The sequence below is a fragment of the Dipodomys merriami genome, unplaced genomic scaffold (assembly GCF_024711535.1).
Source record: "Dipodomys merriami isolate MVZ:Mamm:240054 unplaced genomic scaffold, mDipMer1.0.p SCAF_27, whole genome shotgun sequence".
Taxonomy (NCBI): Eukaryota; Metazoa; Chordata; class Mammalia; order Rodentia; family Heteromyidae; genus Dipodomys; species Dipodomys merriami.
The window spans coordinates 17310042-17338028 of record NW_027204159.1 but is presented as its reverse complement, the minus strand read 5'-3'; the positions used below and the strand labels follow the sequence as shown (position 1 = coordinate 17338028).

The window sequence follows — 27987 nt, the reverse complement described above, 5'->3', positions numbered from 1 at the left end:
GTCTGAGATAGTTCATGTCTGGGTCTAGCACCATAAGCTACTAACACCAAGACTGTCAGTTTCATTCTTTTCCACCCTGGGAATACTGGTGGCTGAGCTCCCAAAAGGGCTTTGCCATTCTTGTTAGGTGAAATGCTCTCTTCTCTGGCAATACATAACTCATTCTCCCATTTTCTTCTGGTTTCTACACATATGTCATCTCCTCAAGAAGGCTTCCCTGACCACTCTACTTATAATCGAATGCTGCCATTCCTTACCCCTTACACAGCTTCTTGTGACATTCAGACCTTCCATCTATCAGGTATAATTAACTACAAGTTTGTGGGGGTTTCTTTTGTCATTTGCTTTTATGTGCCAGTCCTGGGGCCTGAACTCAGGGCCTTGGCGCTGTCCCTGAGATTTTGTGCTTAAGGCTAGCTCTACCACTTGAATTCACTTCCAGCTTTTTGGTGGTTAATCGGTAAGAGTCTCATGTACTTTCTTGCCCAGGCTGGCTTTGAACTGTGACCCCCCAGATCTCAGCCTCCTGAATAGTTAGGGATACAGGCTGAGCCACTGGCTCCTGGCTCAAGCTTGTTATTTGTATATTTGTTATGATTATGTCTGATCCTAATAGAACAAATAACTTTGTGAGGACAAGACACTCTTTTTTTTTTTTTTTTTGTCAAATGATCGTGGGGCTTGAACTCTGGGCCTGGGTGCTGTCCCTCAGCTTTTCAGTTCAAAGCCAGTGTTCTACCACTTGAGCCACAGCGCCACTCCAGTTTTCTGGTGGTTAATTGGAGATAAGAGCCTCACTGCCTGGGCTGGCTTTAAACCGTGATCCTCAGACCTTAGCCTCCTGAGTAACTAGGAGTACAGATGTGAGCCATTGGTGAGCGGCAACAAGACACTCTTGCATGCCAAACGAAGATGGACACTCTCTCTTGCCCTCTTATCTCCTAGGTGATATAGTTTTGGGGCCCATCATCCTTTGGCCCTTCCCAAGGTCCTGAGATTTCTTTCAAACTATCAGGGACTGGGACTGTGGCTCAGTGGTAGAGTGCCCGCCCAGCATGCATGAAGCCCTGGGTTTGATTCCTCAGTACCATATACACAGAAAAAGCTAGCTTTGAGCAAAAGCTCAGGGACAGCGCCTAGGTCCTGAGTTTAAGCCCCACGACCGGCAGAAAAACAACCCCACCTCCCCCAAAGCTAATCAGATCAGTATCCATATGGTTAGCTTCAAACTCTGTCTCCATTTCTCAGAGAGACTGTAGCCCTTCTACTGCAATCAATACAGTCCGGCCAACTTCGTGATTCTCTGACTCTACCTAACAGACTGTAATTTCCAGGCTCCTTGTTCCATCAGCTTAAGTCAGCGGATGAAGTTCGTTTGAAATGACTATGCACCACGACGAGTTCGAGTCCCACAGCTGTCCTATCAGTGTTAAGGATGGCAATTATGGGGGCTCTTCTCTTGCCGCTCCCCAAGGCTGGGTCACAACCCATCCCAACTCGCAGCAACCCCGACCACCTGGGGGGGTACCGCGCCGGGCCACGTGGCCGGAGACTTAGGAAACGTTAACCCCCCCACCCCCACGGCTACCAGGAAGGGGTGGAGAAACGAGGCGCGGGAATTACAAAGCCCTGAGCGTCAGCGCCCACGTCGTCGGCCCTCCCACTGCACAAACGGGGAAACTGAGGCCGGAGCAGGCGGCGGAGGCCACGGCCCCCGCCGCCCCCCGCCGCGCACTCCGGGTTCGCGCGCCGATCCCGCGGGAGCGGCCAGCCTCCGCGGGGGTGCGGGCCACCTCTCCGGATCGTGCACGCGGCCCGCGGACGCTCACCTGGCCGCTCTGCTCCTTCACCTCCCGCGCTGCGCGCACGTAGCCCGTCTGCAGGAGATGCTGGTAGATCAGGGGAAGCAGCTCCCGCCGCTTCCGGGCCTCCGCCATGCCCGCGACCCCGGCCGGCCTGCTCGCACGCACGCCCCCTTCGGCCCCCCACCCCGCCCGCCACTTCCCCCGCGCCCGAGGACCTCGCGCACCACACTTCCGGCTCCTCATCGCCTCGGCCGCTGGGCCCGCTGGGAAATGTAGTACGGATGTGGACCGCCGACCCTGTCCTGGCAAGCGAAAGGGGGCGGAGACGTAGAGACCTAAAGGCCCTCCCATTGGCTCGGGGACGTGGCCAGCCGTAAGCCCGCCCCCGAGCCTGCCACGGTGAGGAGGAAAACCTCTCTTCCATACCTTCACCTCTGCACTTCAGTTCTTTCACAACTGTGGGCACATTTGCTACATTTCTCCCTGGACTTGAGCTGCCAGAATATCCATTCATTTCACACATGCTGTAGGACCCATTGCAAGCGACAACTTACCTGACCCCCCCATCTCTCTCTCTCTCTTTCTCAATGATCCTTCTCCTCCTTCCTCCCAACACCTTACCACCTTTTCCTCACGCTCAGCAGTCCCTGAGCTGCTTTTGCTCAAAGCTAGTGCACTGCGACTTGAGCCACAGCTCCACTTCCGGCTTTTTGGGGTAATTAATTGGCGTTAAGTTTCTCCCTGGGCTGGCTTTGAATCGCGATCCTCAGACCTCAGCCTCCTCAGCAGCTAGTGTTACAGGTGTGAGCCATCAGCACCCAGCAACTTCACTGAGTTTGTTAAGTCCATCAGTTTTACTAAAAACTGAGCAACCGGTTCCCTCGCCTTTATATCAGTGCCCTTTGATCTGAGCTGTTCCCCATTGCACTCACTTCACCACTGGGCTCCAGGAAACACAGGATTCACTGATAAATACCCTGTGACAGAGGGCAAACTGGCCCTCAAAACCCAATGCCCCATGCTTATCATCTTAAAGTAAAAAGCCTTTGGAGACCATTTGCCAAGCAACTAGTTCCTGTTTGGTTCCAATGATAGAATGATAGCTTCTCTGGAAGTCATCTAAAGATAAAGACCGAAATAATGAACAACCAGGCAACACTTTGACCTGGACTGTATTAACTGCATACCCTGCCACACACACAGTCACATGCACGATTGTTAGCAGCTCTTTTATGCATTTTCTGCTTATAACTCAGTTACCCCCTCATGACAAACTTGGATAGTAGAAATGAAAACGATCTCCAATTCATAGGTAAAGAAACTGAGGCAGGGGCTGGGAAGTTGGCTCAGTGGTAGAGCGCTTGCCTTGCATGCTTGAGTCCCTGGGTTCGATTCCTCAGCACCACATAAGAAAAAAAAAGCCGGAAGTGGCGTTGTGGCTCAAGTGGTAGAGCGCTAGCCTTGAGCTGAAGAGCTGAGGGACAGCACCCAGGCCCAGAGTTCAGGCCCCACGACAGGACCCAAAAAAAAAAAAGAAAAAAAAAAAAGAAACTGAGGCACAGAGAAATTATATATAACTTGCCCAGTTAATAAGAGGCAAAGCTAGACTAGAATTTAAATCCAGGCGGCAGTGTAACTTTGCAGCACTATTATTCCATTTAAAAATCTTATCTTTATTCTTCTAGCACTTACAATTTTTAACTATATTATGTGATCATTTGTTTAGCATGGCTTCTTTCATTAAACTTCAAACTCTATTAATAGAGATTTTAATCCGCAATAGATAGTTATTCAATGGCTAGCTGAATGCAGATTAGTACATGCTAAGGGTCAGCCACATTTGGGTTCTGCCCAGTGGAGGATGCTGAGTGGGAGAGAAAGAGAGAGGGAGAGGCAGTGCAGGACAAACTGTGGAAACCAGCAGATAGAATTTGGCTCTGAGATGGAAAAACTGAAAGAGGGCTATGTGTGGGAGGGACTGAAGGAGGAGGATGGTGTGGGGGAAGTGAGAATGCAAGTCCTACTTCAGCTATCTTAAGCTGAAAATGCCTGTGGATAACAAGGGTAGGTATTATAGGTAAAACTCAGGGCCTTTTTATTGCTCGGTGAGCCTTCTACATCTGGGCTATATCCCCAGTCCCTAAGTATGTGCTTGGAAACCTGGTTTGAAGATAGCATAGAGGTCCTGGCTGGAGACAAAGACCTTTGGTTTAAATGACTGGCATGGAGACTGGGAGGGATTCAGGAAGGGCTATTACATAGAGTAATAGAGAGGGTCAGATGACAGTGGAAATCCTAAGGGTATAGGAAGAATGAGGGAGGCAGGTTTTTTGTTTTTGAGGTTTATGTGAAGGGGAAGAGAGATGATGATGATGATGATGGTGGTAGTGGTGGTGTGTGTGTACTGGGGGAGAGAGATTAATTCCTGGGGTGATGTTAAGAAACCAATGTGAGGGGCTGGGAAGGTGGCTCAGTGGTAGAGCTCTTGCCTTGCATGCATGAGGCCCTGGGTTCGATTCCTCAGCACCACATAAGCAAAAAGAAAAAAGCCGGAAGTGGCGCTGTGGCTCAAGTGGTAGAGCGCTAGCCTTGAGCTGAAGAGCTGACAGCGCCCAGGCCCAGAGTTCAGGCCCCACGACCGGACCCAAAAAAAAAAAAAAGAAAGAAAGAAAAGAAAGAAACCAATGTGAAAGGAGGAGTGGGAGGTGTGGGTGAAGAGGCTGGTCTTGGAGATGAGGAGGGAGGACTTCCCTAGACTCCTGAAGGGAGAACAAAGAGAATGGGTGCCATGTAGATGTAGGTTTGTAGTGGGATGTTAAGGGAGATTTCATTTGAGCTTCTATTTTTTTCTGCCAAGTGGGAGGTAAGGTCTGCTGAGAGTGAGGAAAAGGTGGTGAGGTGTTAGGAGGAAGGAGGAGAAGGATCATTGAGAGAGTTGAGAAGCAACTTGCCTACAGAATTTGCAGTTTCTTGGTAGTCTAGGCAACCCATATGGGGTTGATGGTCTTTAATGTATGTTCCAGCCTGTTTTGCTGAGATTTCCACCATCAAGGTTTAACTGCCCAGGTGCAGGCAGAGGAGAGTACTTAGTAGGGTTTATGTTGGTAGAGGGTTTTGCCAGGTGAGCAGGGGAAAAGGACATGGGGTTCTAAAGTGTTGGCAGAGACACATTGTCTCTGTATCTAGGTTAGGTAGGAAGTAAAATGAAGCCAGGTGGGATTGGTTTTCAGGGAGACAGTGCAAATCTTTGCAGACTGGGCCATTTTAGGAGGGGGAACCAAAAGCCTGGAATCAGAGAAAGCTCCAGCTGGATGGGCAATTAGCATGTAAGATGAGGATATAAACCACTAGAAGAGTTGAGATCTCTTTACACAGTCCCCTATCTTCTTTTCCTCCCAGAAACCATTTCACCTGATTTTCTTTTTCTTTTAGTGCAAACACTGGGGCTTGAACTTGGCTTTTGCCAGTCCTGGGGCTTGAACTCAGGGCCTGGGCACTGTCCCTGAGCTTCTTTTGCTCAACTAGTTCTCTACCACTTGCGCCACAGCACCACTTTGTGCTTTTTCTGTGTATGTGGTACTGAGGAATGGAACCCAGGACTTCATGCATGCTAGACAAGCACTCTACCACTGAGCCTAACATTCCCAGCCCTGCCTCATGTTTTAGCTTGGCCTTTTTCTTGTTTTTCTTTTTTTAAAAATTTTCTTATATTTTATTGAATGTAATATATGTATATTACCATTTCAACAATGTAATAAGTGAAAAATACAAGTGAGATTTAAAATTTCTCTTTGGGTACTTAGTTTTTGAAATCTAGTCTCAATGTTGACTAGTCACATTTTGGGTACTGAATAGCCACATGTGATTAGTGTTTTCCAAGTTGGACAGTGTATCTTTAGATGTACTAATCTGTTCAGAACTCTCTGGTTAAAAACATTGTCCTTACTTTGTATATCTTTTCTTTCCAAGCTTGGCTTTTTTTTTTTCACCAAAAGCTGGCACGCTACTCTGTAAGCCACATCTTCACTTTTGGCTTTTGTGGGGGGTTAACTGGAGATAGAAATTTCATGGGCTTTTCTGCCTTTGGCTGGCATTGAACCTTGATCTTCAGATCTCAGCCTCCTGAGTAGCTGAGATTACAGGCATGAGCACCAGCACCCAGCTTCTGTTTCGCTTTCTTGAGGACATCCTTGCTTTGAAGGTCCAAACCTAAATAAACCAAGATGGCCTAATACCTTTGTCTGGCAACAGGTTGTTTGTTTTTGTTAGGTCTCTAATAGAATTTGTTTCTGGCACTTAGCTTTGTCCTCTGCTCCTGGGAGGCTGCTTCCTCTGAGGACAATTTCTTTATTTCCCTGATTTTCCAAATCATACCCTTCACTGAATTGCCTCCGGACCCAAGCTCAAAATTAAAACATTAAACCAATAAAATATAACATGGTAACAATTAAGGAAGCAGCAAACAAAGAGGAAATGTCCAACAAAACAGAGCTTTGAAAAACATTTCACCTTGGAGCATTTCTTCTCCCAGTTAGGAAAAGATGTCATTGTCAGTGAATGGTAGGAGCCACTCAACTGCCAGTGCCACTGGGCAAGGCAGCTGGCCTTAGTCACCCCAGACTACTAAGCAGGGCACAGGCAGAACGGGAATAAAGGACTGTAAGCCCAGCAGGTGGGGCACTGAACCCTTTTCTTCCTAGCTGGAAAGGTTCTGGCACTCTGGTGGGAGGTATCATGGCAGGGAAGGGGGCTATTGGACTAGCAATTACTTTTGTTGTTGTTGTTCTAGTTCTGCTGTGTGACCCTGATCAAGTCTCTTGCTCTATCTGGTCTTCAGCATTACCTTCTATGAAATGGATCTGCCAGATGAAGGTCCTTCTTTAGCACTGGATTCAAGAGAGAAGCTCTTCTGAGATGACTACTCTTCACCCTAGGATGGCTCCCCTTATTCCTGCCTTAGTTACTTTGGCTGGTAGATGCACATGTCCAGAAGCTCCCTTCTCTCTTATAGGATGATCATTTTCTTTCTTTTTCTTTTTCTTTTGGTTCACCTCACAGTAGCTTCTTAAGGTTTACAAGTTGTTACTAAAGCAGCAAGTTAAGCAATTTAGAAATGTATCAAGACAGCCAATCACTTAATCATCCTCCCCACTCTCTAACCAGCTCCCAGCTGCTTTCCCTACTCTAATGCTCCCCCCCCACTCCCCACCTCATCCTCTCTCTCTTGGTACACAGATACCCAGCCCTTTAAGGTTTGATTATCTCCTTTTCCCTTGCTCATGTCTCATTTTTTTTCCTTCCTACAAAAAGGGGTTGTAGCCAGGCTGGAGGTGGCTCACATTTGTAATCCTCAGAAGGTTGGGAGTCTAATACAGAGGACCTGTGCACACTTTTCTGACAACCTTTTGAACCATGTTCTTAAATTCCACACTCTAAGCCGGGATTAGATTTTCAGTTATTTATGTTTCTTCAGTTCTCTTTCACTGAGAGAGTATTCTGTTTATACTTCAATCAAGGTTCAAAGCCAACCCGGGTATGAAAGTCTATGAGCTGGGCACTGGTGGCTCATGCCTGTAATCCTAGCTACGCAGGAGCTGAGATCTGAGGATCGTAGTTCAAAGCCAGCCCAGACACAGAAAGTTCATGAGACTCTTTTTTTTTTTTTTTTTTTTTTGTCGGTCGTGGGGCTTGAACTCTGGGCCTGGGCGCTGTCCCTCAGCTCTTCAGCTCAAGGCGAGCACTCTACCACTTGAGCTACAGCGCCACTTCCGGTTTTCTGGTGGTTTATTGGAGATAGGAGTCTCACAGTCACTCCTGCCCGGGCTGGCTTTGAACCGCGATCCTCAGATCTCAGCCTCCTGAGTAGCTAGGATTACAGACGTGAGCCACCAGCGCCCCGCTAGTTCATGAGACTCTTATCTCCACTAGAAAACTGGAGTGGAGCTGTGGCTCAAGTGGTACAGTGCTAGCCTTGAGCTGAAGAGCTGAGGGACAGCACCCAGGCCCAGAGTTCAAGCCCTACAACTGACAATAAAAAAAAAAAAGTCCATGAGACTCTTCTCTTCAATTATTCACCAAAAAGCCAGAAATGCACCTGTGGCTCAAGTGGTAGAGTACTAGCCTCAAGCAAGAAAGCTCAGAGACAGCCCCAGGAATTGCACAGACACACAGACACACACACATATGCGTGCGCACAATACACAAACACAAATTGTAGTATGCATCTATCTCTACAGCTCTTTATTTTTCACTTAAGGCTAGCATATCACAGCTGTTTTCTCCAAACATTGCAATCAACCATGCTTTTTTTTTTTTTTTTTTTGTAGTAGGCACACAGTGAGCCAGAGCTGGGACTTGAGGCTACCAATACTAGCCTGTTTGGCCCTATGACATCCCAAAAATGTCCTGTTAGCAGATTGGAAAACTGAAGCTTTGAAGGTCAAGACCTGGGCCAGGTGCTGAGTGGCAGGATTTAGCCAGGCCCTCGCTGTGTCCACCAGACTCTGAGCAGGACCTAGACAGGAGGGGGGGGGGTGGGCTACAAGGTTACAGGATACAAGTTGTTCACTAAGAGCTCTAGACTAATACAATAGAACCCACCCTAGTCCCAACCAGCTAGGCACCATGGCTCAAACCTGAAATCCTAGCTACTTGGAAGGTAGAGATGGAGGATAGAAGTTCAAGGTTAGCCTAGACAAAAGTTCACAAGAGCTGGGCACTGGTGGCTCACACTGGTAATCCTAACTACTCAGGAAGCTAAGATCTGAGGATCGTGGTTCAAAGCCAGCCCAGGCAGGAAAGTCCCTGCGAGACTTATCTCCAATTAACCACTCGAAAACCAGCAGTGGTGCTGTAGCTCAAGTGGTAGAATGCTTGCTTTGAGCTGAAGAGCTGAGGGACAGTGCTCAGGCCCAGTTCAAGCCCTATGACCAACCAAAAAAAAAAAAATTCACAAGACTCTGTCAACCAGGTGTACAAATCCAAGCCAGCCAGAGCCTAAAGTGATACCCTGCCTTAAATATAGCTACTGGAGCTGGGCGCTGGTGCCTCACGCCTGTAATCCTGCTACTCAGAAGCCTGAGATCTGAGAATCGCAGTTCAAAGCCAGTCCAGACAAGAAAGTCCATGAAATTCTTATCTCCAATTAACCACCAGAAAACCAGAAGTGGTGCTGTGGATCAAGTGGTTGAGCACTCACCTTGAGCTGAAGAGGGACAGTGCCTAGGCCCAGAGTTCAAGCCCCATGATTGAGGAAAAAAAAAAGCCAGAAGTGGAGATGTGGGCCAAGTGGTAGAGTGCCAGCCTTGAGTGAAAAAGCCAGGCAAGAGTGCAAGGCCAAGAATTCAAGCCCCCAGTACCACCAAAATACATACATACATACATACATACATACATATATACATATATACATACATGCATATTAAAAGCACATGTGGCTGGGCACATCCCATCTACTTGGAAGGCTAAGCCCAGAGCATTGCTTGGGCTACAGTGTCCTATGCCAATCGGGTATTCTCACTAAGTTCGGCGTCAATATGGTAACCTCCCAGGAGTAGGGAAACACCAGGTTGCCTAAAGAGGGGTAAACCAGCCCAGGACGGACAAACACATGTGACCCTCTGGCTCACTTGGATTCTATCCTATGGGCTTGAAGGCTTTGGAGGTTGGTTTCCTTCCTTCCTTCCTTCCTTCCTTCCTTCCTTCCTTCCTTCCTTCCTTCCTTCCTCCCTCCCTTCCTTCCTTTCTCCCTCCCTTCATTCCTTCCTCCCTCCCTCCCTCCCTCCCTCCCTCCCTTCCTCCCTTCCTCCCTTCCTCCCTTCCTTTCCTTTCTTTCTTTCTTTCTTTCTTTCTTTCTTTCTTTCTTTCTTTCTTTCTTTCTTTCTTTCTTTCTTTCTTTCTTTCTTTCTTTCTTTCTTTCTTTCTTTCTTTCTTTCTTTCTTTCATACTCTATGGCTTGAACTTACAGCCTTGCACTTGGGAGGTCAGTATTCTACCAGTTGAGCCACACCCCTACTCCCCTATTCCAGTAGCTTTTTTTTTTTGTTGGCTGTGGGGCTTGAACTCTGGGCCTGGGCGCTGTCCCTCAGCTCTTCAGCTCAAGGCTATCACTCTACCACTTGAGCCACAGCACCACTTCTGGTTTTCTGGTGGTTAATTGGAAGAGTCTCATGGACTTTCCTGCCCAGGCTGGCTTTGAACTGTGATCCTCAGATATCAGGCTCCTGAGTAGCTAGGATTACATGTGTGAGCCACTGGTGCCTACTTCTCTGGCTTTTTTCATGGTGAGTTGGAAAAAAGAATTTCATGGATTTGTCTGCCTGGACTGGCTTTGAACTGGGATCCTCAGATCTCAGCCTCTTGAGTAGCTAGGATTACAGGCAGGAGCCACCGGCACCCAGCCTACATATGTTTTATTTTAATAGATGAAGCCAGATTAACTGTGAGCCTCATCAGCATAATTTCTTATTTTTGGTGCTTTTCTTTTTCAGAGCTGAAACAGCCCTTGGAGAGCATGTAGCTGAGCTCTCTCCTCCTACTGTTAAGGTCCAGTGACAGGAAGTGACTAAGCCAGGTCTCCAGCAGATTGGAAATAAAGGTAGGCCTCATAGCTTTTGGCCTGGGCCTCCTGCTCTTCCTCTAGGTGCCTCTGCCTCTTCCTTCCTTCCCTTCTGTCCCTGCTGTCCCACACCATGTGGCCTCACATCATGCTTATTTCTGCTTATCACACCTTGTCTGGCTGAACCATTGACCACAGACTCTTAATATGTGGTCTGCTCTCTGGTATGTTTCCAAGCCATCAACCTAATCTTTTAGTACTCATTGTCCTTGGGGGGGAAAAATCTCCCATTTCCTTCATATCATTTGGACAGATTGCCCTTTTCCCCTTTGACTTTTCACTGGTTCTTCTTTATCCTTCAAGGCCAAGTGTAAATGCCACTTCTTCTATGGTGTCTTCCCTTACTGCACAGGCTTTCCATCTCACTTGGTAGTCTACCACTTACATCTGCTGACTTACATCTGCTACAGGGCCCCTCTTAAGGGCTGTTTCTTCCAGAATCCATGCTGTGCTACAGGAGAACCAACCAGGAGGGGGCAGTGCACAACCAAAGGAAGGTGTTCCTAAAGGTCAAGGTCACAGTGGGACCTGAGCCTGGAGGAAATACCAGGATCAACCCTGTGGCTGGCGCCGCCCTCACATCAATTTGCTTGACCGGGTTAAGTTAGTTCCTAAAATTGTGGTGATATCAAGAAGCTTTGAGAGATAAATATGTGGACATTTTAAAATGAAAATCATTATGTATTTATTGTAATGTGTATTAGACAAAAAATAACTAGCACATCAAACCTGTTATTTTGCAGATAACATTGCCTAGGATGGGGCTAAATAGGCATTCAAATAAAGAAACAGTGAGTCAATGTAAAAGAAAGTACCAATTAAATAATAGTACAGGTGGAAAGCCCACAGTGAATGGCTGTGATGGGGAAACATAGAAGTGTCTTCAACATTCTGCGATGTTGTGATCTGCAGGGATGCCTGCCTATGGAGGAGGGTGTGGGAGAGGAAGAAGGAGTTGCTGGCAGGAACAGGGTGCTGGTCTTGGGGTGGAGTTCAACAGATGCGCAGTGGTGTTCTCACCCCAGGCCCTCCTCCACCTGTGGGGGTATGTGGTGCTGGCTCCCCCTCCCTGCCTTCTTTCCCAGCTTCCCTGTGGTTACTAGGGAGTGGGAGGCAGAGAGGGGCCCTGTTCTGGAAGCTCATCTGCTCCCTCTTTTTCACCCAGCACCCTGCTTGGCATATACTATTCAGGGTGATGATTAACAAGATGCAGAAAGGCACTGGGGGTGGGGAAAAGAAATATGTAGACAGTGTTTTACTGTATCCATGTCCAACCTGGTATGACCAGCTTCATGGTTCCTAGGTTTGGCTATGCATTGGAACCCCTGGGCTATTCAATGAGAATAGAATTAATTCCAAGACTCTATGGCAGCAAATCTGATCTTGGGATCCTTGCATCTGCATCTTAGAAGCTCCCCAATTGGTTCTGATGTTTCTAGGTTTGGAATCGCTATGTTAGACAGCACACCTCCCCCATTGTATCTGTGGAGGCTCAGAGAGGTTGGGCCACTTACTCAGTCACCCAAGAAGTCAATAGCTATTATCCAAACTCCCAATTCAGTCCTTCCCATTGAACATCCCTGTCTGAGACAGGTCCAGGGTTCTCAGAGAGCTTCAGTGATAAATCTGAGGATTCTCTGAGCTTCCTCTGCCTCTGGGCTTGTCAAGGACTTTCTCTAGAAGAGAACATGCTGTACGACTTGCCATCTGCTGAGGAGGCTAGAAGGAGTGGGGAAGGATGCTGATGGAAAAAGAGTGCAGGGGGTATGATGCCAGGGGAGGGGGCGGCCAGGAGGTGCAGCCTTGTCCCTGCAGTTGCCAGCCTGCAGAGAGCAGGAAGCAACTTGGAGAAACGCCACCAATGGTTGGATGTTCACCTGGAATCCTTCAGGAACAGAATTAGGGCCAATGTCTCCAAGGTGAATCTCCAGATGGAACTTTCTGACAGTGATCAGTGACCTGGGAGATGACTGACTTTAGGGAAATCCTCCAAGTTCCTTCCTGCTTTTTAAAATTAGAAGATAGTTGACATATGAAAAATATAGGGACAAATATAGGCAATCCCTTGTTCCCATGTGAATTAAGGCTATTAATAAATTGGAGCTTCTCAACTTATTTTGCCTCTCCTGTGAGAGTGGTCGTCAGCTTATTCCCTGGTAGGCAGACACCATTCCTGTACATGGCTATTTTCTTCTTTTTCTTTCTGTTTCTCTTTCTCTCTCTTCTTTTTTTTTTTTGTCGGTCGTGGGGCTTGAACTCTGGGCCTGGGCGCTGTCCCTCAGCTCTTCAGCTCAAGGCGAGCGCTCTACCACTTGAGCTACAGCGCCACTTCCGGTTTTCTGGTGGTTTATTGGAGATAGGAGTCTCACGGTTTCTCCTGCCCGGGCTGGCTTTGAACCGCGATCCTCAGATCTCAGCCTCCTGAGTAGCTAGGATTACAGGCGTGAGCCACCAGCGCCCGGCTCTCTCTCTTCTTTTCCTTTCTCTTCCTTCCTTCTTTCTTTTCTCTCCCTCCCTGCTTGTTTGCTTTCTCTCTCTTTCTTCCTTCCTTTCTCTCTTTCCTTCCTTCCTCTCTTTCCTTCCTTCCTTTCTCTCTTTCCTTCCTTTCTTTCTCTCTTTCCTTCCTTTCTTTCTCTCTTTCTTTCTTTCTTTCTTTCTTTCTTTCTTTCTTTCTTTCTTTCTTTCTTTCTTTCTTTCTTTCTTTCTTTCTTTCTTTCTTTCTTTCTTTCTTTCTTTCTTTCTCCCTTTATCTCTTTCTCTCTTTCATACCAAGGTTTAAACTTAGGGACTGAACTTAGAACCATTAACAAATTTTTTTTTTTTGTTAATTGGAGATTAAAGTCTTCAATTTTCTGCCCAGGATTTGAATCATGATCCTTAGATCTCAGCTTCTGAGTAGCTAGGATTACAGGTGTTAGCCATCAGCTCCAGGCCTATACATCAACTCATAATTATGTTATATATGTCTTTACTCATGAAACAGAGAAGGTATTGCTTTGTAGATTTGTAAACTTTCTCTAAAGGGCATATAATGTGCTATGGTATACCTCATCCACAACTTGCTATTTTCTTTCTTTCTTTCTTTTTTTTTTTTTGCCGGTCATGGGGCCTGAAATCTGGGCCTGGATGCTGTCCCTCAGCTCTTCAGCTCAAGGCTAGCCCTCTATCACTGGAGCCAAAGCGCTACTTCCGGCTTTTTCTGTTTATGTGGTGCTGAGGAATCGAACCCAGGGCCTCATGCTTGCAAGGCATGCACTCTACCGCTGAGCTACCTTCCCAGCCCCGCTATTTTCATTCCACATTGTGTTTGAAATTTATTTCTACCGATGTATACCATTTCAGGAATCTATTTCCACGATGGGGGTTCTACTTCATAGACCCCATATACCCAGTGTATTAATCCACCCTCCTGTGGATGGGTGTTGAACTGAGTCCCAGTGTTCTACAATAGAAGCCACTCTTGTGGGGCTGCCCTTGCACACATCTCATGTGTGCTTATGGGGAGGGTGCTGCCTTCATGAGCTTCTTGGGAATTGTCTGATCTTGCCTGGCTGTATTGGAAGGGGCTGGTTTCTGCTGGTGTATGTCAGACCTACTACTCTGACAGGGTCATTGTCTCTGACTCTAATCTACCATTTGTATCCCCTCTGGTATGCAGGATGGAAACATCCTCACGACTTCACTGGATGTTCGCATTTTGTTTCCTGGGAGTCACCTTTTTTTTTTTTTGTCAGTCATGGGGTCTGAACTCAGGGCCTGGGCGCTGTCCCTCAGCTCTTCAGCTCAAGGCTAGCACTCTACCACTTGAGCCACAGCACCACTTCTGGCTTTTTTCTTTTTGCTGATGTGGTGCTGAGGAATCAAACCCAGGGCCTCGAGCATGCAAGGCAAGTGCTCTACCACTGAGCCACCTTCCCAGCCCCAGTCACTTCTTGAGTCCCTCATTTAGGTAAATTTGGAGTAATCTGTAGGATCATCTGCGTTTTCTTACTTGTCTTTCTGATTTGTAGAGATTTCTTTCTGAAATTTGTTGCTGGGCTCCTCTGCTAGCCTGTGGCTTATCTGTTCTTTTACTTATCAGGTGTGTGTGTGTGTGTGTGTGTGTGTGTGTGTGTGTGTGTGTGTGTGTGCATGCGCTTACACTTGCATGCATGCTTTCTTTCTTTCTTTCTTTCTTTCTTTCTTTCTTTCTTTCTTTCTTTCTTTCTTTCTTTCTTTCTTTCTTTCTTTCTTTCCTTTTTGTGTCTGGTCGTGGGGCTTGAACTCTGGGCCTGGGCGCTGTCCCTCAGCTCTTCACCTCAAGGCTAGCGCTCTACCACTTGAGCCACAGCACCACTTCCGGCTTTTTTCTTTTTGCTTATGTGGTGCTGAGGAATCAAACCCAGGGCCTCAGGCATGCAATGCAAGCGCTCTACCACTGAGCCACCTTCCCAGCCCCTGCATGTTTTCTTTCTGATATTAGGGTTTAAACTCAGGATCTCATGTTCTTGCTTAGCTTTTTTTTTGCTCAAGGCTGGTGCTCTACCACTTGGGTCACAGCTCCATTTTTGGCTTTTTAGTGGTTAATTGAGGATAAGAATTTCTTACATTTGTCTACACCAGCGGGCTTTGAGCCAGGATCCTCAGATTTCAGCCTCCTGAGTGGCTAAGAATACAGGTGTGAGCTACCAGCACCTGACACTTACCAGTCTTTTGATAGGCCAAGTGTCTTCTGCTATGGTTTGGGGCTCTGCAGCCCTTGGACCAATGAAGTTATTAGGTGTTGTGTGACCTCCTCAGCAGGGAGGTGCAGCTTGGAGTGCAGGAGGGTAATTTATAGCTGGTAAACTCAGGATCAGTTATTTTTGCCTTTGGGTGCAACTTTTGTTGTTTTTAACTGGTGAAACCAGAATAAGAGCTGTCCTGAGACACTAAGAAGCTGGAAGGAGGAGGTCTCCAAGGAGAGGGGAGCTAAGAAAGCATCTCCTCAGATGCTACTCCCTGAGAGAATCCAATGTGACATTTTGGTCTTACCTGACCCTTGGGGGTCAACATTCCCATGTCCCATGGCTCAGGAGGCAGGGACCTGTGTGGAGAGGAAGTAGAGGGAAGACATGCTCATACCCTTCATATGCCCTGACTGCTCACAGCTGCCTGGGCCATAGTGGCAGCAAGCTTAGGAGAGCAGCTCATGGCTCCAGGGAAAATATTTGTTTGGGGGAAGAAGAACACACACACACACACACACACACACACACACACACACACACACACACACACACACACTTGGTCACTTCCACTCATATGTGACCACATGCCAGCCCACACAAACTGGTCTCTTGAGGCCACAGTGAGAGTGGGAATGCTATCTTTATCACCTGAGCACATGCCATCCTGGTAAGAAGAAGCTGTGGGGGAGTCCTCTGGGGGTCACAGCCTCTTGGACAAGGTCACAGAGCCCACTGGCAATAAAGTCAAAGGGACATCCTTCCTCATCCCATTTAGTGACCAGCACCACTTCAGGGGTTCCGCCTGCTCAAGGAACCAAAAACTGCGGGGCATTGAGCCATGTTGCTTAAAATGGAAACATGTTTTCAGTGATGCATGTGTATTTTGTACAAAATGAGTACAGAGAAAAGTAACCTCCCAGCTGCCTGTTTCCTAACCCCAGCCCCTCAGGAGGAAGTAGAAATTATATATGCATGCAATATTTACTGATGGTGGCTTGTTACCTACACTGTGGTCAACTTTGCTTGTGATTTCCATGCCATCTTCTCCTCTCCCCCCCTCGTCCCCCCCTACATCTAGGGGCTTGAACTTAGAGCCTGGTAGCTATCCTTTAGTTTTTTTCACTCAAAGGCTGGCATTCTACCACTTGAGCCACACTTTCACCTCTGGCTTTTTGCTGGTTAATTGAAGATAAGAGTCTCACGAACTTTCCCTTCCTAGGTTGGCAATTTCCAGATCTCAGTCTCCTGAGTAATAGGATTACAGGTATGAGCCATCCCTAGCTCAGCATCCATGCCATCTTTTCCCCTTCTTACATGGAGAATCGGTAACACAGCAGACAGGAATGAATGAAGACTGGACGGATGTGTGGATGGGGGGAAGATGGGTGCATGATGCCCTTCTGGGTTTGGCTTTTGTATTAGGTATTTTAAGACACATCTCTGGCCTTGGGGGGCTTTTTATCCTTCTGCAAGTCACAGTAGGTGGGTAAATTCAGGCCTGTTTGACCCTGGCAAAGAGCCATAGTGGGGGAACTAAGTAAACCACGCAGCCGAACAGCTTAATTGTCATTTCCACCAGCAGATGGTTACCAGGGAAACAAGAGGACTGTTAGAAGGGGGAGGGGTTTCCAGGCTAGGCAAAACTGCAAGATAGAATATCAGATTGGAGAGGGGGAGGTTTACAAAGTTCTTTAATTTTCCTTCAGCAACAATCCAAAACAATCACAATTGTATTTTTAGATAATTTTGATGTTGCTTTATAACATTGCATGGTCATATAAGACTGAGGCCATATTGGTGCTTCTAGTTGCAATCACATTAGCACAGGGGTCATCAGTGACATTGTAGTCCCCTGAATAAACTAAGGTTTTGCTGTTGGTCAACCTGGGAAACTTCTTTTTCACTGATGCATTAAAAATATTAAAAATATCTGGGTGCCAGTGGTTCAGGGCTGTAATCTGAGCTACTCAGTAGGCTGAGATCTAAGGGACCATGGTTCTAAGCCAGTCTAGGGGAAGGAAAGTCTATACACTTCATCTCTAGAATAACCAGCAAAAAGGTGGGCTAGAGGCCTGGCTCTAGTGATAGAGCACCAGTTAAACAAGTACAAGGCCCTGAGTTCAAAACACAGTACTGGCCAGGGAAAAGTGCATATTAATGGGGTATCATATTACTGTGCTATTCTTAAATTTGGGTCTGTAGATCATTAAGATTCTTAGACATATTCTTTGAGTAGAGGGAATTATCCAAGAGGGGTGCTGGTGGCTCACACCTGTAATTTTAGCTACTTGAGAGACTGAGAGCTGAGGAATGAGGTTTGAAACCAGCCTGGGAAGGATAGTCTGTGAGACTCTTATCTGCAATTGACTACCAAAAAAACTGGAAGTGGAGCTGTGCCTCCACTTCCAGTGGTAGAATGCCATCCTTGAGTAAAAAGCTAACAGACAGCACCTAGGCCCTGATCAGGTTACCTTTATTCTTCTGCTTTAATTTCCTTGTCAAGAAAATAAGGATATAAGAAAGCAAAGAAAAAAGGAAAAGAAGGATCAAAATGCCTTCCACACAGGATATTATGAGAGGAAAATGAGATATGGACACTCCATCTTTATAAAAAGATAGGAAAGGAGCCTTGAAGAGGCTCCGAGACACTTTACCAATCACTGTCTCTGGCAGAGCTGTGCCTAGGTCTTGGGCTTTTTGCCCTTCATTACCAAGGGCATGTAGGCCATTTGCAGTAATTTTGGATTCTAATTCTGGAAAGTATAATATTAACACTCAGGTGGGGCCTGCCACTATTTGGGCAAACATACTATCTTTATTTTTATTTGTTAAAGAGATTAAATTAGGGAAACCAAACAAATAAGTGAGCACACTGAATTTCCCTTAACTATACTTCTCTTCCAGTGAAAAAGCAAATTCTCAGGTGAAAGGTCATACAAGGGGCACCCAGGGCTTTCAGTGCCAGATACCCAGACTAGTCATTTGGTAGCACCAGCCACTCAGGAACCTGATTTTAGGATTGGATCACCTATGGCAGGCAGTGGGCTTTAGAATGCAGAGATTGTGACTGGTCACTGCTGTTTCTCCCAAGCTCAGATCACTGTTTTGCTTGTGGAAATGTGTGCACCATCATCAACACTTAAATAAAGGGATGAAAGACTGGAGTCGTGTTCTTTATGTTTAAAGATTTGAAGAAACCTGATGAGGTGGTTCATGCCTTTAATCCCAGCATTGGGGAGGTAGAGGTAGAAACACTGAGATTTCTAGGTCAGGCTAGAATACAAGAAAGATCCTATGTCAAAAAACAAGCAAGCCAGGCACTGGTGGTTCACACCTATCATCCTAGTTACTCAGGAGGCTGAGATCTAAGGATCACAGTTCAAAGCTAGCTCCAGGAAAGAGCCCATGAGACTCTTATCTCCAATTAGCTACCAAAAAAAGCAGAAGTGTAGCTGTGGCTCAAGTGGCAGAGTGCTAGCCTGAGCAAAAGAAGGTTAGGGACCATACTTAAGTCCTGGGTTCAAGCCTAGGACCTGGCAAAACAAACAAATGAACAACAGAACCAACAAAGCCAACACTGGGCACTGGTGGTCAATGCCTATAATCTTAGTTAGGAGGTTGAGACCAGGAGAATTGGGGTTTGAGGCCAGCCATAGACAGAAAAATTGAAATTCCACCTCCAATTAATGAGCAAAATGCCAAATGTAGCTCACTCAAGTAGGAGGGCCTTGAGCAAACAAGTCAAACCCTGGTACTGGCAACAACAACAACAACAGAGGGATCTCAGAATGGAAGGTGTGTTAGAAAAGATGTATCTTCCACATCCAAGTTTTCATAGGAAGTTGAGGAACAAGAAAACTCAGAGTCTAAATAGCTTCTGGTCTGAATTTACAGGACCAGGGAGACTGGCAGGAAAAGAAGCCTAGTCCAGAGACTGAAGTCAATAAGAATAGCTTTGTTACATCTGAGTTCCTGTTTCCTGGGCTTCTTCCATGGGCCAGGCTCTGTCCTACATGCTGGGAATCCCAAGCAATAAAAACAATCTGTACCCCAAAGAACTACCAGCCTATGACAGTGTGCTCAAGATAGTGAAGGGGAGACTGAACTTTGGAATTAAACAGACAGAGGTCATACTTCACCTGCACAATGTGTGATTTGGGGCATGTCACTTTACTTTGCTGTTTCAGTTTCTTTATCTGTTAAATGGGATGGAAAATAAATAAGACATGACCTAGGGCATCTGATCTAAAGAGAGTGCATGGTTCACTGTTATCTAGAATGAGACTGATTGGGCCCAGGCCCCTGGAAGATGAGCCTTTCTCTTCCATTTGCCACGAACTCCAGAGGAACTTCTCTGAGATGACATCAGAAGCCGTTCCAATGTGCATCTCTTGGCCATAGACACCAGATTATTTATAGTGATGTGGCTATTGTGGTTGTTGCAGTTGTTGTTTCTATTAAGAACATGGATGTTCTGACTAAGCCTGTTCATTTCTCTTGGTACCTGTGAGCAAGGGTTCCTCAGGGGTGCATATCAGGACAAGCAATGACCAGGACAAAAATAGCACTAGGCAATCAGATAACTATGGAGTTGCAATATGGCCCTAAAGGTGTTCTGTGAAGCTCACATTAATCTGTTAGTTGCTAGATCATGGATAGGTGGGAGGCAGAAGGGCTTGGGCAGGCAGAGCACAAATAAAAGGGACAGGGGAAGACTTCGAGTAGTTTCTTACTAATTGGCACCAAAACATTGAAAATTCTAAGCCTCAGTGCAGTCAAGATGAAAAGCTTTGTGCATGCCTTGTGGGGAGTAGAGTTGCTAGGCTGTAAGAAAAGCAACTTACCAACTCTACAAGATTATATTGAATTGTTTTCCAAATCTCCTATTCCCCATGGGCATTGCCTCCGGCAGTGTGTGAACATGGAATCCATATTCTTGCCAACACTTAGTATTGTCAGACTCCATACTTTCTTGTTAGTCTAATAGATATAAAACGAACTCTCATGATGGTCTTAGTGTGAATTTTCCTGCATTTTAATAAACTTGAACATCCTTTCACATCTTGAAGATTTACTTAAAAGATGTAGGTCCTAGAAAAATGAGAAGGAGGGAGTAACAATGTTGGACAAGAAATGTACCCATTTCCTTACTGTGCAACTGTAACCCCTCTGTACATCATCTTGACAATAAAATAAAATTTAAAAAAAGATGTAGGTCCTGTGTTCATTTAATATGTGAAGAAGCTGGCTGAGAATGTGGCTCAGTGGTACAGTGCTTGCCTTGCATGCATGAGGCCCTGGGTTCAATTCCTCAGCACCACATAAACAGTAAAAGCCAGAAATGGCGCTGTGGCTCAAGTGGTAGAGCGCTAGCCTTGAGCTGGAGAGCTGAGGGACAGTGCCTATGCCCAGAGTTCAAGCCCCACAATGGACAAAAAAAAAAAAAATTGTGAAGAGGCTAGGTGCTAGTGGCCCACTCCTGATCTGAGGATCTTTGGTTCAGGGTTAGCCTGGACAGACAAAGTTGAGAGACATATCTCCAATGGAACACTAAAAAGTTGGAAATGGAGATGTGGCTCAAGTGGTAGAGTACCAGTCTTGAGTAAAAAAGCTAAGCAAGAATACAGAGCCCTGAGTAGGGCGTGTATGTTGCGCTCACGGACGCACACGCAGACAGAATTTTTTGTATCAGTTACACCTAAACAAAGCTGCCCCAAACACATGAACATACCAAATCCCCCCCCCCCCCCCCGCCCCAGAGAACTAGCATTGTATCCCTAACAACAATGAACATTTATTAGGTACTCAATATTTGGATTGGATATGGAAAAAGAAGTCTTGGGTCCCTCACACCACAGAGAACATTCCATCTCAGGCACAACCAGGCCAAGTAGTAAGAATACTGGATTGAGAGCCAGGGGACCTGGTTCGAGCCTCTGCATGGCCACACCCTATGTGGCCTTTGGCAGGGTGCTTGTCTTTTCTGAGCCTCAGTTTCCCATTCAGGAGCTGAGCTGGGTAGTGTTCACAGGAGAGTAGCTGAGGGACCACATGAGATCTTGGAAGTAAAATACTTTGGGGACTGGGAAATGCAGCTCTGGTCAGATTATTGCTCCTTCTTTAGGAACAATTTAAGAGGGCTTTGGAACCTCAGAGACTGGGTGGCTTGTGGACTTTCTGGAAGTAGAGGGCATGCATTCCTAGGCTGGAGTGAGCCTCTATTTCCTCCCTATTGCCTGACCTTCCAGGGGCCTCTCCACCCCACCAGGTACAGCAAGACAACCCCGGTTTCTTCCTGGCATATGTTCTTAGGCCATCCTGACCATCACTGGGAACCAAATTCGATACCCATCTTTAAGGTAAAGATAGTGAGTATTCTGGTGCCAGAAATATCCTGGAAGGCTTCACTACAGGCAACTGGACCCAGGTACAGGGATGCTGCCAAGCCATGGGGCATAACCCTTAGGTTGTCTTGCCCATATCCCTTTTTCCTCATATCACATTTGTACCTATTTAATGACAGAAGGGTTTGCCTCTGCAGGCATTTCTCTGAGCGCGTGTAGAAGGGCACTGACCACTGTAGATGGGTTAAACGGGGACTCTGCAAAGGTTCTGTGGTCAGATAGAAACACTGAATTAATTTATATGTGCCACTAACACTTGCTGAATGTGTCAGGCCCTGGGCTAGGTATTTTATGAAAGTGATTCATTTCTTACAGCAACGTTTAGGGCACACGCTAGGACTGGTTCCATCTTCCAGGTGAAGAAACTAAGGCTGTGCAAAGTTAGAGTACTAATTAAATTTATTTATTTATTTACTTACTTCCTTACTTACTCTGGTACTAGGGCTTAAACTCAGGGTCTTGTGCTCTCCCTTGGCTTTTTCACTCAAGGCTGGCACTCTGTCATGGGAGCCACATTTCCACTTTGCTGGTTAATTGGAGATAAGAATCACACAGATTTGTTTGTCCCCACTGGCTACAACCAAGGAGCCTCAGATCTTAGCCTCCTAAGTAGCTAGAATTACAGGCATGAGCCACCAGCTCTTAGCAAGTTTAGGTATCTTGCCCAACATTCCTCTACTGGTGAGTGGCAGTCATCTTCAATTTCTAGAGTTCCCGTTCTTAGCCTGCTATACAAGCAGGCCTTGGTGACTGATGAGGCTCCAGGGTTAGGAGAAGGAAAAGGAGAAGGAAGCCTTTTACTCTGGTTTTGATTCAGCACAGCGTCAGCTGAGAATGGAGGCTTGGAATTAAGAAAACACCTGCATGGCTCCCCTCCTGGAGAAAGCTTCAGGTAGGAGGTATGTTCAACAGAGCCAGGAACCACACTGAGGTGGGAATGAAGAGACCAGTTTTCCTTGAGTGGTATCCTTCAAGGCAACATGGAGGGACCATTAACTATGTGAAAAGCTGGGTACACAGAGCACCAGGCAGAGGAAATAGCATGACACAGAACAAGCAAAGTCACACCCACAGGAGACGAAGCGGGTAGGGGATGGGAGAGGAGGCAAGAAGTCATTGGAAGAGGGTTAGGGAGCCTTCACCCACAGCTTCAGCTTTGTGCTTCCTAGATTCAATGGGAAAAAGGAGGGATGAGAATGTCCCAAGAAAGTGCTAAGCAAATAGTGCGGCTGTTAGCTGAAACTAGGTCCATGGGGAGAGGAGCAAGGGAGGGATGGAAAGAGGGGTCGTGATAGTATACTTGTCTTTGGTCTCCATCATAAGTTTGTCTTTGGTCTTACTGCTAAGACTTGGTCAGTGCTGACCTTCTCAACTTCCCTGGAAGGAAGGAACATCTTGCTACGGCCCCTCCACCCCCAAATATTCTGGGCAGGAAGGAGCAGGATCTGTCAATGCAGCTTGCAATAAAGAGTCTCATTCAGGGAAGCAAACAGCTGCTTGACTATTAATAGGCAGGGGCCTCAGCCGCAGGCTGCTGGGAGGGCCTAGCACACAGCTCTGCAAAGGTGAACTGCTCCTTCTGCCTGTCTGAGGCTTGTTCCTTGTGAGAGGACAATTGGGAAGCCATTTATTTTTTAGATGTCCAGCCACCCCCAGGGAAGCTTGACTTGGCCCTGCTAGGGTGCAGACTTTCTCTCTCACGTGTGTGTGTGTGTGTGTGTGTGTGTGTGTGTGTGTGAGAGAGAGAGAGAGAGAGAGAGAGAGAGAGAGAGAGAGAGAGAGAGAGAGAGAGAGAGAGAGAGAGAGAGAGAGAGAGAGAGACTATTGGGAATTGAATTTAGGGCCTGAGTGCTGTCCCTTAGTGTTTTCTCTCAAGACTGATATCCTACTACTTGAGCCACAGATCTACTTTGGGCTTTTTAGTGATTAGTTCTTGCCCTGGCTGACTTTCAACTGAGATCCTCAGATCTCAGCCTCCTGAAATAGCTAAGAATATGGGTGTGAGCCATCAGCACCTGGCTTCCCTCATTTCTTCATGCCACACACAGTCAGAGGTAGAGGGCTTCCAGAGGATCTTGAGCTAACCAGAGATCCAGGCATCCCTGCTGATGGAAGGGATGTCTAGCTGAGGTCTTCCCAGCAGCTCAGATGGAGACATCAAGCCCCATTTTTGAGAGATCCAGGTTGGGGGGTCTGGAAGAGTAGGGGTGTCAGTCTAGAAACAGAAGGACTTATGACAAAAACTAGGGATGAAGCAAGAGGCCAGAGAAGCCACAGTGCATTCTGGGTCATAAGCCAGACCAGGGCCCAGGGGAGCCTGGGAGTCTAGAGCTGAGAGGGTGAGGCCTAAGGGGTGGCCAGTCTCCCACTACTGTTCCTGTGGGGATGCCCAACTTCACTTTGGCTAGCCAGACCATCAATTCAAAGGAGTCTACGGACAGGGCGGCTGAAAGCAAGCAAATGGCAACCTGACTGGCAGCACTGAGGCCAAGCCCTGCTGTGCGAGAGGCTCCATGGCTCCTGCCCAAGTGGGCTCAGGGATCACAGGCTGGCGTTGTTTCTGCCCCTTCAGGTGGTGACCACTTCAAAGAATCCCCATTTAAAGCAAGGCCGCCCCTCAAGTTTCCTAAGGACCCTGTCCAGGCTAATGAGATCATTAAGAGATGCCTTGTTAAATGGGTTTAAACAGAGTTTGCCTGTAAGGCCTTTGGCTGAGCCTTGTGCCCAGGCTGTAGTGATTTTTAACCTATGCACATCTGTGCCTGGGTATGCACTTAGCAGCATGCAGGAGAGCATGGGTTCTGGTTCAGAATGCCAAGGACCCTGGGCCCAGTTTTTTCTTGGTAGTATGACATCAGGCTAGTTACCTAGCCTTGCCTCAGTTTCCTTTCTTGAAAAAGTAAGCTAGTAACACTGCTGCAGAGTTATACTGGAGAACTTTCTTTCTCTTTCTTCTTTCCTTATTCCCTTCTTCTTTCTCTCCCTCCCTTCCTTTCCCTACCCGTCCCTTCCTCCTTCCCTCCCTGCCTCCCTGCCTCCCTCCCTACATCCCACATCCCTTCCTTCCTTCCTTCCTTCCTTCCTTCCTTCCTTCCTTCCTTCCTTCCTTCCTTCCTTCCTTCCTTCCTTCCTTCCAACTTGCTCTGTTGGTCTGTCTGTCTGTCTGCCTGCCTGCCTAACTGTCTGTCTGTCTCCTCCTTCCTCTTTCTTCTTCTGTTTTGGTAATGGGGCTTCAACTCAGGGCCTGGGTGCTGTCCCTTAGCTTTTGTACTCAAGGCTGGTAACTCTTCCTCTCAAGCCACAGTTCCATTTGCAGCTTTTTTTTTTGGTGTGGTTAATTGGAGATAAGAATCTCATGGATTTTCCTGTCTGGTTGGCTTTAAATTGTGATTCTCAGATCTTCGCCTCCTGGGTACTTAGGATTTCAGGCATGAGCCTGTGGCATTGGACTGGTCGTAGCATTTTTCAAGTAGAATTGGTGAGGAAAAGCTGGAGATGGGAGGCAAAGTAAGAGAATTAAAGTTGGAGGCAGGACAATCAAGAGATGACCACAGGCAGCTCTCAGAAGGAGGTAGAGGCCAGAAGTTCAGAGTCAAGCATGTGACTAGAGTAGACTTTGCTATCAGGGACTGTCTAGTGGCTGGGAAGGGACACAGGATAAATCTGCAGATCCTTACTAAACTAGGAGCTTCTCACCAGGAGTGAAAAGTGCTTTCCATATCTGTATCCCTGAACTGTGAAATGAATCCCAAATCTTGTCAGCACTGATCGGAAGGGTTTGTCCCTTGGTACTTGAAATGGATGATACTGTGCTACAACTAATAAAAACAAATATCATTTGTGGAGCTCTTATGATGTACCAGGTACTGTGCTAAATACTTTACATCCATCATCTCCAGTACTGTCAGCTCCATGAGCACAGAAACTAGGTCTGTTTTGTTTTACCACCGCATCCCTAGGGCCTAGCACAAGGCTGACATGTAGTAGATGCCTAATGCATATTAATGGCATAAAGAAACAATTCTGCCTATTGTCCCTGTTACACAGGTAAGGAGCCTCATCTCAAACAGGCGAAGTAACTAAGGTTGTTCAGTCAGTGTGATGCAAAAGGCAGGATTTACCCTTAGGCCTGATTCTCAAGTTCACAGGCTCTGCTCTACCATTCTCAGTGGGGCTTGGGAGCCAGCATCAACAGCATCTCTGAGAGCTTGTTGAAAATAGAGAATCTCAGCTGCATCTCAGATTTACTGAATCAGAATCCACTTGGTAACAAGATGCCTAAGTGAATCAGAGATATATGAAAGAGTAAGAAGCACGGATTCTCCAGCCATTCTGCTCTCCTCCCCCCACCCCTACCCCAGTCACTCAGGGGCCGACATCCTTGGCTGCTAAGCAGCCTCAGCCACACTGGACTCAGCCATTTGGTTCTTTGTCCTTTGCCATGAAACTGCTGAGTGTAATTGTAGTCCTAGTGGCTTTGACCACAGTCTTTAAAAGTGTTATTACTTAAAGATCAAAAGCATAATTTCTCCTTTTAAGTCATTCATGTCCATCAAGTTTCTACCAATCCCAGGATGTATTCATGAGGATGGAGGCAGGGCTTTGTAGCTGGTGGTCTTTCTCTGCACAGGACCATCTTAGAAGGAGCCTTCTCCCTGATTCTTTTTTTTTTTTGGGTCCGGTCGTGGGGCCTGAACTCTGGGCCTGGGTGCTGTCCCTCAGCTCTTCAGCTCAAGGCTAGCGCTCTACCACTTGAGCCACAGCGCCACTTCCCGCTTTTTTCTTTTTGCTTATGTGGTGCTGAGGAATCGAACCCAGGGCCTTGAGCATGCAAGGCAAGTGCTCTACCACTGAGCCACCTTCCCAGCCCCTTCTCCCTGATTCTTTGTTTTTCTATATCCAATCATGGATGTTGTGGATTCTCCGCCCCATTCTATGTTTATTATGAGCAGATGATTTAATCCAATGATTATATTCATAAACAATTCCCCACTGATTTAAACAGTTCTGTTGACTTGTGTTTTGAAGATTATGGGTCTGGTCTTTCAAAACAGTGTAAAGAAGTTCTTCTAGCAGAAGAAACAGAGAACATGGCTTATGGTTACTTCACCTGTTTTCCCCAACTCTCTTCTCTCTCTCATCTAGCTTCTGGTCCCTAGGCCACTGACCTCATTGTGTTATTTATTGTTGTTGTTGTGTCCCTGGACCTTCCTAATAATTAGTGTTGAGCTCTTGTTCAAGAATTCAAATGAGGATTTGCTCCAGATCCACCTGACTTCTACTGTGGGTTTAGCTAAATCATCAGTTCTTAGCTGAGACTACCTAGAAATTGTATGTAAAATTTGCTTTAGGTTGTATTGGGGAGGTCACTCATTTTCTCAGATCTTCACAGTGTCTGTGACCCTTCCACCTTCTCAATAATTATTGTTCTCTCCCACCTCTGCCACATTCCTTTCTCTCAGTGGGTTTATTTTGCTTGATTATATCTTCTCTGTGGATAGTGAAATCTGTGCAAGTTAGGACAATAGTCAGGGGCATTCACATCCAAAGCTGTACGTGTGTGTGTGTGTGTGTGTGTGTGTGTGTGTGTGTATGTGTGTGTACACGCACACTGGCATTTGAATTCAGGGCCTTGCACTTGCTAGCTAGGCAGTCACTCTACCATTCAAGTTACTTCCCCAGCCCGGAAGCTGTGCTTTAATTCTTAAAGTGTGAGATCCTTCGGCAAAGTACAGTACCCTCTTCACTCTAGACACATGAAAAGCATTGGAATTTTATGTATTATTTACAAATAATGTTTGATTCATGGACTATTTCAAGACCTTTTAAAAATAATCTGGTATCCCCTGCTCTAGGAATCTGTAGCTCATAGACTTGAAGATAATATCATAATATAATAGAAAAGATCATAGATAATAAGAAAGTCAACCCCTTTGGATATTATCAAGTCTAACACTTCATTTTACAAGTGAGAGCACTAAGGCCTAAGAAGAGAAATATCCTGCCTAAGGTCACACAAAGAATTCCTATCAGAGTTAGGGTTAGAAAACAAGCTCTTACTACCCAAATAGTCTCCCTGTAGCCAAGCTATAGACATTCTAAGAGGGGTTGGTGAGATCCATGGATAAATACTGGGTATATAAATAGCAGAGGATCCTAAGGGTGCTGGTGGATTTTTTTTCATTAGTTAGACAAAATAAAGTATCAGTCTTGTTCTTTCCCTTCCCCCTGTCTCCCTTCTCCCCCCTCCCATGCACACACACACACACACACACACACTTATCCTTAGACTAGGTCAATGTTGCAATATAACCCCAAGAATTCAAACAAGGGCTTTTCTTCTTGGAGGTTAAGGTTAAGGAGCATTAAATTGATTACATTTGACACCAATCTCAGTTTTCTAATAATGATGCCTATTATCCCATCACTTAATCATGCATGTGTTCATTTGG

General features: G+C 46.4%; 1 protein-coding gene and 1 long non-coding RNA gene across 4 annotated transcripts in view; one reads left to right on the top strand and one right to left on the bottom strand.

Moving 5' to 3' along the window:
* Tcof1 (treacle ribosome biogenesis factor 1) overlaps positions 1-1972 on the bottom strand; it is a 44225-nt gene extending 42253 nt beyond the window's left edge. For all 3 annotated transcript variants that reach the window (XM_070036397.1, XM_070036398.1, XM_070036399.1), the window contains exon 1: positions 1830-1972. In XM_070036397.1, the coding sequence (XP_069892498.1) occupies positions 1830-1937 (108 nt within the window). In that variant the 5' untranslated portion in view covers positions 1938-1972. The remainder of the gene's footprint in view (positions 1-1829) is intronic.
* A 148-nt stretch (positions 1973-2120) lies between these two features.
* Positions 2121-27987, top strand: part of LOC138837332 (uncharacterized) — a 45186-nt gene continuing 19319 nt past the window's right edge. Inside the window, exons 1-2 of the long non-coding RNA XR_011375305.1 lie at positions 2121-2204; positions 10295-10401. This is a non-coding gene — a long non-coding RNA (uncharacterized lncRNA). The remainder of the gene's footprint in view (positions 2205-10294; positions 10402-27987) is intronic.